Genomic DNA, 11,849 nt, shown 5'->3' on the forward strand with positions numbered 1-11,849 from the left:
TACAACCACTTTTTCATTTTCTTCCTTCAGTTTTTGAATATCTATTTCTAAAATTAAATTTCTCTCCTTAAGATTAGTCACAGCTTGCTTTAAAAGCTCATTTTCATTTTCTTTGTTACTAAGGTTTTCACTCACAGAAAGTAACTGATCACTTTTAGATTTAATTAGTATGTCTTTTTCCCTAAGTGATTTCTGTAAGACATCATTTTTTTCTCTGATTTGCCTCAGCTCTGACTCAGTCTCTTCTTGACTCTTTCTTTCAATCTCTGATGCTGTAGCCACAGAATCAGATAACCGTTGATTGTTTTCCTGAAGAGTCCTGATAGTTGAATCTTTCTCTTGCAACTTCTTTTTCAGCTGTTCCAAATTCTTTTGAAGGAGTTTAGACTCAGAGAGTACTTCAGGAGCGCCGTACTGAATGCCTGAAAGCTGTGAAATGGTGGAAGCTGTTGCCGCACATGGTGTTACCAAATCAAGTCTACTCAGGAGAAGATCCTTGGTGTTATGAAGCTGTCCTATACTGTGTTGAACTTCTGCTAATTCCTGACTAAAACTTTTTAGCTTTTTCTCATTCTGTTCATAACTTTCAATCAAGCCATTATAATCTACCTGCAACTTTGAATTACTATCGCTTTCAACTGAGATTTGTGCTTGAAGCTTGTGTAACTCTTCCTGGAGATGAGCTGACTCATGCTGCATGTTCTGAACTGTGGTTATTACTTGTTGCTTCCACTCTTCCATCTTCTTGACTTGCTGTTTCAGTTTATCGCGTTCTTGTAGAAGTTCCTCAAACTGGTTACTGTTAATAACTCCTGACCCATTATCCATACCTGTACTGGATGTCTGCAAGACAGTCAATAGGGTTTGGCATTTTTGACTCAGAGCATCAATTTCAATATCCTTTTCTCGAATGATACGTGATAGATTCTGAATAGTTTCTCTAGACATGTCTTGACTGCTGTTTTCAGATCTAGTAGATAACTTTTGATTCTCCTCTTGCAACCTTACCAAAGCTGCTTCTTTAGCAGTGACTATGTCCATGATATTACGATACTCTGTTTTTAACTGACTGTTTTCCCTTGTCTTTTCACTTAGAACTGCTAGTACTTGTTCTCTTTCCACAACATAAGCTTGCAGCTGCTGCTGAAGACAAAGAACATCCTGCCTATAGGAAGCTGAGGAAACTCTAGCACTGAGAGTTTGTATTTCTAAATCCTTCTCTTGAATGATACGAGTAAGTTTGTCAACTTCGTCCTTAGACAACTGATCAATTTGCCGACTTAGAGAAACATTCTTTTCATTTAGAAGCTTTATCTCCATATCCCTTTCTTTGATACCTTCTACCAGTCTTTCAATTTCAGCTTTAGATAAATCATGTTTTTCATTTCCATTTTCTCCATTAAGAGTCTGAACTTTGGTTTCCTGAAAAAGATCAGAGGAATCAGTCTGAATAATCTGTCTCTCTTTGTGCAATTGAGTTTTAATTTGTTCAATTGTTTTCTGCAAATTTTTTATTTCCTCATCTTTCTCTAAAGAAAGTCTTTCATGTGTGACATTCATTTGCTCACACTGAAATTTGGACTCATCTATTTCTTTTCTTTGCTCCTGCAAAGACTGCTGAAGCTGCATTATTGTTTGATTCTGATCCTCTATTGTTTTTTTGTTAACTTCTATTTCTTCTTCAAGATTATTCTTTATGACTTTTAACTGCGTTACCTCACTTTCGAGTTCAATAATAATATCTAGAGTTTTAGGCTCAACCACAGGCATAGATCTACTTTGCTGATCCTTAAGGCGATCAATTTCTTCTTTCAAATGATTATTTTCTTCCTTCATGACTGCAAGACTTCTGTCTTTCTCCTCCAAGTTTTGTTTTAAGACATCTTGCTTTTCTGAAACTTTCATATATTCCTCAAGTTCCCGCTTCACCTGTAAGGCTTGATTTTTAAATTTTTCAATAAATACCTCTTTTTCTTTTATGAGTTCTGTCAACTGCTTTTGTCCTCCTAAGCTAGTAGTCAACATCTCTTTTGTTTCCTGATGGTCAGTTTCCATCTGCTCAATGATCCTTTTAAGTTCAGCAATCTTAAAGTCTTTCTCTTGATTGAGTTTAACCAGGCGCTCATGTTCAAGCTGCAATGCAGTGGTATCCATACTACGCGCACTTGATAATTCTTCAATAGTTTGCTCATACTTTTGTGCTTGTTCCAAAAGCCTCTTTTCTGCCTGGTTTAATTCACTCTCCAAGTGTTTTTTTTCCATTTTCAAAGCCTCCACAACAGTGTCTTTTTCCAAGGAAACTTTATTTTTCTCAGAAATGGCATCACTTAAATCTTGTTTTAGTTCTTCAACGGCTGCTATTAGCTTTCCGTTGTCTATTCTGAGATCAGATAGAGATTTCTCTAAGTTTTCATTTAGTTGTTTATTTTCCAAAATGTCTTTCTGTAGCTTTGCAATTTCTACTTCTCTTTCTTTCAGAATCAAATCCTGACAAGTGTAGTTAGATTCCTGATTTCTTTTTTCTGTTAACTTACTCAAGCATACAGAAAGTTCCTCCTCTCTTTCTTTTAGTCTCTGCTGCAATTCTCTGATTTCTTTTTTATTATGCAAATTACAGTCCTGGGCTTTCCTCAATTGCTCCTGAAGATCTTTAATATTATCGTGAAGCTGCTGCTTACTTATATGCAAATCATTAAGTGCATATGAACACTGGCTTAGTTTTTCTTTCTGACTGTCTAACTCCTTAATAGTTTCCATCTTCTCTATTTCTAATTCTGATACTTTCTTTCTTTCAAAATCTATGTCAAGTTTCAGCTGTTTGAGGATACTATCAGTTTCTGTACGTTGTTTTGACAGCTGCTCTTTCAGTGTAATCATATGCTGAAATGAACAGAAACAAGAATTCATTAGGAGAGAACCACCAGTCAAACTATGCACTTGACTCATTTTTATCCTCTGAACAATTAAAAAAAACCCCAAAACCTGAGAGGAAACAAAAATGTTCCCTAGTTGCCAATGTAAATTGGCAAGTAGTATCAACTAGTCAATGCTAAATTAATTAAAACCAAGTATCCCAAAATAGGGATAGATTACATTCACTAAAACCAAGAACACATCTCCCCCAAAAGAACCATACCTACCTAAATTGAGGAACAAAAAGAGACCTACCTAAGAAATAGAACTGTCACAATTTGTCAGGGCAGTTCAAATGGGTATGCAGCAAACACCCATTACTTAAAAACAGGGAGGCACCGAATTTAAAATAACAAATTACAGAAGTGACTGCATATCGGTATGTTCTATTTTCAGTTTCTTGTCTGACCATAGTTTTAAACTTCCTGGGATTCATTTTGTAGGAAACCACTTTACATGTTCAATGCCATGAAGTAAACCAATACTGAAAACACATGGCTTTCAATGCTATGTCTACAGGTCAAATATATCAGAACAGTGACAAAAGGTATCATTTCGATTACATAAAGCTAGTGATGTTTTTGCCCCGTAAATGTTTATATTATGAAGAGCTTCTAATAAAGTAACTTAATTATTCAACATAATTAAAAATAATGAAAAGTTTTTTTTAAACCACTCATTATGTATACTGTCCTAAGACAGAGGTCAAATTATTAGCAGGATAAAAACTGTCAAATTCTTTCAAGGAAAAATGAAGTAACATTTAACTGGACTTTGGAAAATAACATCCCTTACAGAGAGCTGATGTGCCATATTATTTGTCCATGGCAAGTGGGTTTCTTACACTTCAGAATTTTGCATTGAGATGGTAGATGTGCAGAGAATATTGTATGAGAGACACTATATTTTTCTTAAGCATCAGAAGGTGACTTACATTTCCCTGTTATCTATGTTCAAATGCCAACTTAAAAGACAAACACACAGATCTAAGCATTTATTTTAGCAGTTCAATAATTAGTTGCAATTTTTATTACCTGAGTAGCTTCTTGATTCTGCTTGTCTAGTTCCTCCAACTCCGCTATTAATGTTTCTCTTTCAGCAATACTCTCATTTAACTCACGTTCTTTCCTTTCCAAATCTTGTCTTAACTGACTTAATTCTGAATTCTGATCCTCAGTACACGCGGAAAGATTATTATCATTTTTATGTTGTGCACTCGTCAATTCCTTCTCAAGTCCCTCCTTAAAAAAAAAAAAAATCTCAATATTAGTCTTTACCTTGCTGAAATTTATAAACTGTTCAGATTTGAAATGGTTTCTTTTTATCCCTCAGTAATTAAAAGCATGCATTTTTGTTAGAATCCCTAAGCTTACATCCCAATTATGTTATTTATACTATTCCAATTAAAAAATCTTCACTGTGAAGTATCTGTCTCTACCATTCATACATACCCATTTATTTTCTCATTCCTAAGTTTAAGAGTACAATTTACAAACTTTGGCACAAAAAGCAAAAGGCAAAGTTACATCCACCTCAGAGGGATGGATCCACAGCTGGGATAGACTATTCTATCTCCAAGAGATACCCTAAACATGTACCAGGCTGCAGGGTGAGACAAATATTTCATCGAGGACACCTAAGTAACATCTGTATGAAGAATGCCATTGGAACTCTTGAATGCACGCAGAACACAGAAGAAATACTACTGGATAAAAAGCAAACTAAGCCAAATCTCTCAAGCCTGAATTCATAAAGGACTAAGTCAACCTTGCTGAAAACTAAAGAGATATTCCAGCGAAACTGTATATTCCACTGCTTAACTTCACCAGTAAGATGAAATGTAGTACTATTAGAGTAGTACATGGGAGAAGAGAGATATTTTACAGCAGTGTCAGACAGAGGCAAGTGTCAAAACTGAAACATGTCAAAGTAGAAGAGATAAAAAGTGACAAATTTTACAGAATGTGCTATTAATACTTCTAAAATGTATGTTACAGCACCCTAAATAGCAACAGTATAGGTGGAACTCCACTAGTTTAACAGAGCACACCGTGGAGTTTCACAAGTCAAAATGTATTGTTTCTATCAATTCCGCATGTAATTAGAGAATTAATCCACAATTATTTCCTTAATTACAAGGTACGTAGAAGTGTGAATGCTCAAAAAAAGTATAGTGGCCGAGGATGTGTGTTCCGTCAGTTACTATTGTTACAAACTTTTTTGTTGGCTGAATTTAGAAATGGCTTTACCTGATTCAAACTTGAAAGTCTTGCTATTTTATTTTCTGCCTCTGTAAAACAAAATCCCCCACAATTTTATTAGTTTCCAAACAACAACAAATCATTCTCCCACCTTGCCCTAAGAGAACTCTACTGTTCAGAAGAAAAGTTTCACAGTACATTGTAATAAGCATCAGTGTGTAAAAAATTCAAATGCACCATCAATCATCATCACAGAGTGTTGCTTCTACAACTGAATCTACATTAGGAGGACTTAGGTGGACCAGTGTATCAGTTATGCAATATTAAGCAATTTTCTACATGTAAGATTTACCTCGTAAACTTTACTTCAGTGTTTCTTTAAGGAGAAGATATCAGCAACAGACTAAATTTACACACAAAAAGCGTACTTCAACAAACAACTTCTATTGAGGCTTACTTACTTTTAAAGGAAGAAAAACCTACCAAACAGTTGGCAGACACCATTATTTACCTTATCAGAAATCTCAACGATAATCATGCTAGTCCTAGCTATGCCTCTTCCTCTGCTTAACTGTACTTCAACAGACAACCCTTTTCTAAAGTAGCAACTTTTAAAATGCACATATTCTCAGATTCAGCTCCAAACTCTTAAAATAAATTCTGAGCATTAAAAGTGAAAACCTGTGAAGATATAGTAAAAATAATAAAAGAATAAAAAAAATAATTGTCATCTTTGTACCTAACAGTGCTTGCTGTAGTCTGACATAATCTTCTAGTAGTGATGTCTTTGATTGGTCCTTCTTCTCCTGCTCTTTCAGGAGAGCATCTTGCTCTACAACAGAACTTCGAAGCATACTAAAGTCAGATTTAAGTTTTTCATATTCTTGCATTATTTGCATTTTTTCTACTTTTGCCAATTCTTGCTCTTTCAGAAGAATTTTGTTTTCCTCTTTGGCAGAAGATAATTTGTGATTTAATTTTCTTATTTCATCCTCTAGGTCCTTTATGACTTGCAACTCTTCTACTTTTCCTCCTTCTAGATTCTGAGCATTTTTTTCCCGTTCATTAATTTGAGAGCCATCCATGGAATCAGTGCTCACACCACCTAAAAAGCAAAAAAGATTTTTTGCAATATTAAAACAAAGACAGCACTGTAGATCTTTTGCCTAAAAGTCTCTTCTTCCACCCCTCCTTCTGACAGAGAGAGACAGTCTAAACCAAAGACATGGTCATCATCAACAGAAAGCTTACTTAAACAGAACTAACATTTGAAGCAGTGCTGTATGAATTACTGGTTTGGTAAGTGTTTGAAAAGCTGCTTACATGTTCCTGGCTCGAAATAATTTTAAAAGGTTAAGTGTTGCAAGACATACTTCATCACAATTTAATTAAACTATACTTGACCCAAATCTCTCTTGGTGGGGAGATGGCAGAATCTAATTTATCAGGATTTGGAATCCCTCCATTTTCTGTGAAACATTTATCAAACCTCATCTAGTTCGGCGTGGTGAAAAATCCCTGTTTATAATATAATTACTTGAATTTCAAAGATTTGATGATTGGTTGTTAGGGAAAACAATTTGCTACAATTGAGTGCATCATTTGCTAAATGACGCACCAATTTTTTCACTGAAAGATCTCATTTTACTGTATTTAGATCTCACTGATGATTTTACAGATCCACCATACTATCATGACATTCATAGCTCTGTACAATCCTCACCATGTAACTTCCAGGTAATTTACACAATATAAAAAGGTAGAATCAAAAATGTACAGAAAAAAAGTTAAATGAAAGCACACTGCTTGTGACCTCAGTGTACAATCTAACACCCTGCCCTAGTCTGTATCATGTTGTCAAACAGAAGCAGCGAAAGAAAAATATAAAATACTCCAACTCTTCAAAACCTGTGAGCAGTCTTTATTTTACAGATAACTTGTAATGCCAAAGATACAGGATTCCTGCCTTTGACTTCATTAAATTAGCCCTGCTGGTGTGCGTACGTTCAGTATATATAGCATGGGCAGTAAAAGACAGATGGCATCTCATGAGGCATCTGATTTTAAGTAATAAATTTCCTATCAGTACTACCCTAGAAGTTAAAAGGCTGTGAAAATATTTCCCTTCTTTCCAAAAGGAAAAAGGATCTCTCTTTCCAAAAGGAGAGTACACATTCTTTAGAAGTCTAAGTTTTAACAGACAGTGAAATAGAGGTTTACAGCCTAATCTTACATATTTTTGTGAAGAACCTCCTAAAGGAAACCCAATTTACATGACTGTTTTACGGAGTATGAAACACCTACAAGACAACAAAAAGCTCCGTGTGGAACTACTAAGCTTCTCCTACAATCTAGTCAAGCCACAGACTAAAATGTGGTCCTTGCGGCAATCTATGCACTTTTGTCAAGTAACCCAATTGGCACCTAGTACTTCTCACCAAGATTATCTTAGTACTGAGATTTTATCTCCTACTTTGCATGTCTCATCCGTACCTATATTCAGAATAAGTTAAAAAAACAGGAAGTGCAGCATTTAAAGCACAACATTTGATAGTTACAGAAAATGATCCTCTAGACTGATACACATTAGAAGATGAAATGCTATCATATTGAACCACAGTGAATATAAGATACTAGGACTCACAGGTGTCTTAAACATTAACTGAAGCTGCAATTAATATTTCTAAACCTCATGTATTTAATATCTATTACACCGTTACATACATATTTGATGCTTTAACCAAAATTCTATAAACATTAAATAAAGAAAGTAGGTGGTAAAAAAGACCTCGCTGTAATTGATTCTCAAGTTCTTCAATTCGCTCTTCGTATTCACTCAGCTCTTCTCGGTGCCGACGACTTATCTCTACTAGCTTTTGTCTGTGCGCATCCTGCAATACTGAAAGTTCATGTTGATGTTCATCTATTTCTTGACTTAAATTTTGTTTGAGCTCCTAAAAACATCATTAAGAGAAACAGAATGGTAAAATACAGGACTGACTCAAGGATTTATTAAAGGATTTCTCACAGAAGAGGTCAAGTGTCTTGGCTTTTGTTGGCTTCGTGGGTTTTTTTTTCAAACATGTTAGAAGATATTCCTTTAAAAAAAATGTTCATACAAACAATATGCTCTATACAGCAGCAAATATTAAACCAAGGCAGAGAGATTACAGCTCTTTCAGAGGAAGTGGATACTCTAGTATAGTAGAGTATCCATTTATAGTAACTTCCAAGGATGACATGCAAATCCGTATTTTGCATCTTCAATGAAAAAATGCCAGATGTTTCTAAGAAATTAGTTTGTGTATCTAAAATTCAGTCTCACAGGTCATCAATAGCTTCTGAAAGTGATTTGCCCTCACAAATGAATGTCATTCTTTTAAGTTTACGTACTATATTCATCAAATGTAAATACCCTTTCTACGAATAACTGACTGTTTTTAAATATTGTACTGCTGACTGAAGTGTTGCTATGCTATTGCATACCCACATGCATTTTTAGTAGAGAAAATACATGAATGTTGTAAATATTTTAACTACATTCACAAGTCATGTGACCATAAACAAAACTATAAAGAATAAAGGATAAGAGAAGAGTAGTTTGTCAACGTTGTCACCTTACCTTAACAATATTTTGCAGTTTGCATATTTCGCTTTGTTCAGCCTCATTTGTCCACTGCACTTTGGAAGACTGAGAAAAGAAAAATCACATATTCAGGTGAAAATCGTAATACATACGTGTATTTTTCATGCAAGTGCTTCCTCTGTTGATAATTAAAAGTAGAAAACACCACAGCTAATGTGAAGCAAAATTCAAATCTACAGTACTTTTGATTTTAAAAAAAGACACTTTAATGAAAACACTTTAATTTTCCTTTTATTTTTTTTATTATTACATTCAAATATATAAAAGTGTGGAGTGGGGGATCTTATTGCACCTAATAAGACAAGCGAGTCACTAAATTTTCCTTTAGTATTTCCACACAGAAAAAGTATACCTCTGAAATCAGGCTATAGCTTGAAAAATTATGACTTACATCATCAACAGCTTGAAAGATCATATTTTGTCTCATAATTTGTCATTGTCTCAACAGACCATGAATTACAATTGACATAACAAGGACTGAGAAAAGAGTAAGTAAAAACAGTGTGCAAGTATCCAACTACCACTTTGAACAGTACTGTGCTGTCGTAAAAGAAATAATCAATATCACAGCCAGGAAAAAGGAAATTGGGGTTTTTTTGAAAGGCTGCACAAAAATAAAACCCTGAAGTAGTATTCTAAGCAAGTGTTTATGAAACATTTTTCCTAACTTGACAAGTCATGCATAAGAGCACCACAAAAAAGCATTAGAAATTTAGTCATGAATGTGTCCCTAGTCATGTAACAGCAAGAAAATTAAGAAAAGATCATTAGGTTTCAGCTTTTCCATCAAATTGTGTTGCTTCTAGGAATTGTACAGCATGAATTTTCAAAACGCCCACTCCAAAAACACTACTCTGGAAGGGAGAGGGGGGAGTGAGATAGAAGGGAACCACTCACCAGTGCAACCTGCTTCCAGTGGTCAACCTCAGATTCAAGTGTAGAAACTTCATTGGACAATCTGTTTATTTCTTGTTGTGACCAGATTATATCTCCAAAATCCATGTCATCTCCTTCAAAACGTGTGGAATGTCTGAGCTCTGGCACATATGAAGCTGATGTAGTGACAGGTGGCAGAACACCAGCTCCTAACTGTGCTGACTGAGCAGCTGTCTGTAGTTTCTGCAGTTGTTCCTGTAGGGCATTCTGTCTAGCTTTTAGATGGCTGATTTCCACCTGAACACCAAATAAAATGCATTGTTTCAATAAGAATATCAAAATAGACTCTACCCCTTGTGGCCTTATGAAATGTGAACCAACCAACCAACCAACTCCACCCCCAGCACAAATGACTGATAAACTTTCACTAAAAAGAAAAGCAAAAAAACCTGGAACACCCTCCTAATAGAGAAAAGCAGTTTTAGCTGATCTTTTACAAAAAGTATCTCGTGCAAGGACACATATTAAAAGTTTTAATAATTTTCAGTTATGTAAAACTTCAGTAAAACTGCTCACTGATTTTCTCAGCAGCCAAGGTACCTAAGTACTTCAGCAAGATTCAGGCTAACGGGTTGTACAAAAAAAAAAAAAAAAACTTAATGGGAGTATCCAGACATGAAAATTACGCAATGTATGATGTTCCCACAGTTACTTACATTACATTTGATTTCTTTTACACTTAAAAACTCAATGAATTGGAAAAATATTTATTTACAATAAACTGAAATCAGCTGCATGCAATTTTCTCAGAACAACTCTCTTACTGTATTTCATAAGCAGAATTCTATAGACCAAAAAATTCAGCTTCTTCTAGTTCCCACGTGCATTCACAAATAAAGCAGAACTAAAACTCCTTTTGTGTAATTCTACGCATGCTGGCAACTTTATTCATTTAAAAGGCTATAACCTGTTGTGTCACGTGAGATTTGATAAAGCTGGTGTTTCCATCACAAAGAGACACTTCTCAAATTATGAAAGCTAGTTCTGTTCCCTTTAATTGTATCCACTAAGATAAATAATTATATCTGCAGACAGTATACCTGCTTCTAATGAGTTGCTCCCATTGCCTTCCTTAAAGATAACTGAGGCAGTTTAAGTTCCTTTCTCAGAGCAATTGCAGAAATAACAAAAATTCCGACTGACATTCTGATGACATTCCCAGAGCCTTATCTTGTCCGAACTATCTCCTGGCAACTCTACTTATATTCCATGGCTCAGTGAAGTACATTTCCTAGTCTCTCAGTGTCCACATTAACAATCCAAAAAGCCATAACTGTGACCAATACTTCCACTGAAAGAGCACAGTTACTATAACAGAGAGATTCAACAGCGTAACACAGAAGTGCATTGGACATACTTATGCAAATATTTTACTCTGTATCCTACCTCTTTCTGCTGAAGCTGATTTCGGTACTCTATAGATAACTGCTTTATCTGAAGCTCTGCTGCTTCATGCTTCTCTTCTAAATCACTACAAATTTTTTTCAGTCTCTCATTCTAGCAAAAATGAGAAATGAACGTTAGTAAATTCCGAACCATTCTTACAGAATTACAAAAGTGCAATTCTGCTGGACAGTGAAGTAAATTGTACAGATTTCTCACGTTATTTCACTCACACAAAACATACTCAAAACAGAGACAGTAACTTCCAAAGGTGGGTGCAAAACCACATTCACATCCAAGCTTTCCAATTTTATATGGCACAGGCTCCAGCTCGCTTTCAGAAAAACGTGTGTGGGACCAGAGGCAAACGCCAAGAAGAAAAATTCAGGACTGAATTACATCTTAGCATGATTCACAGGTGGAATTTAAGAACAGGCACGGAGCACAAACTGGAACTAATATCCCTACAGTCCAGTATTGTCTCTCTGAGACTGGCCAACAGCAGATGGCAAGACTCCAGAAAAAAGACAAGCAGGACCAGTTACTTCTCCAAAATAGTATCATCTTGCTGCTCTGAGGGCTGAAGACATACATGAAAGTTGTTGGTTTATAGCCATAAATAAAGTCACAAGACTAAGTCCTTTGTAAAAGTACACAAAGTCACTTTTTACAGGGGCAGGTGGGATTTGCAATCAGTTTTGGAACAGCATCAGCATCCGTAGCTAAGTCAAAACAGCCATATGTAGGACAGCCACGACAGAGGACCGCAT

The 11,849-nt window shown here is 35.4% G+C and overlaps 1 protein-coding gene across 1 annotated transcript in view; it reads right to left on the reverse strand.

Moving 5' to 3' along the window:
• The window catches only part of TRIP11 (thyroid hormone receptor interactor 11), a gene marked incomplete at its 5' end in the record, with an annotated part of 32,133 nt that overhangs the window by 16,896 nt on the left and 3,388 nt on the right, over positions 1-11,849 (reverse strand). The window contains 8 exons of the mRNA XM_010135768.1: positions 2-2,880; positions 3,948-4,154; positions 5,163-5,203; positions 5,854-6,219; positions 7,903-8,068; positions 8,737-8,805; positions 9,658-9,933; positions 11,083-11,193. Coding sequence (XP_010134070.1) covers positions 2-2,880; positions 3,948-4,154; positions 5,163-5,203; positions 5,854-6,219; positions 7,903-8,068; positions 8,737-8,805; positions 9,658-9,933; positions 11,083-11,193 — 4,115 coding nt within the window. The remainder of the gene's footprint in view (position 1; positions 2,881-3,947; positions 4,155-5,162; positions 5,204-5,853; positions 6,220-7,902; positions 8,069-8,736; positions 8,806-9,657; positions 9,934-11,082; positions 11,194-11,849) is intronic.

The sequence above is a fragment of the Buceros rhinoceros genome, unplaced genomic scaffold (assembly GCF_000710305.1).
Source record: "Buceros rhinoceros silvestris isolate BGI_N320 unplaced genomic scaffold, ASM71030v1 scaffold1715, whole genome shotgun sequence".
Classification (NCBI taxonomy): Eukaryota; Metazoa; Chordata; class Aves; order Bucerotiformes; family Bucerotidae; genus Buceros; species Buceros rhinoceros.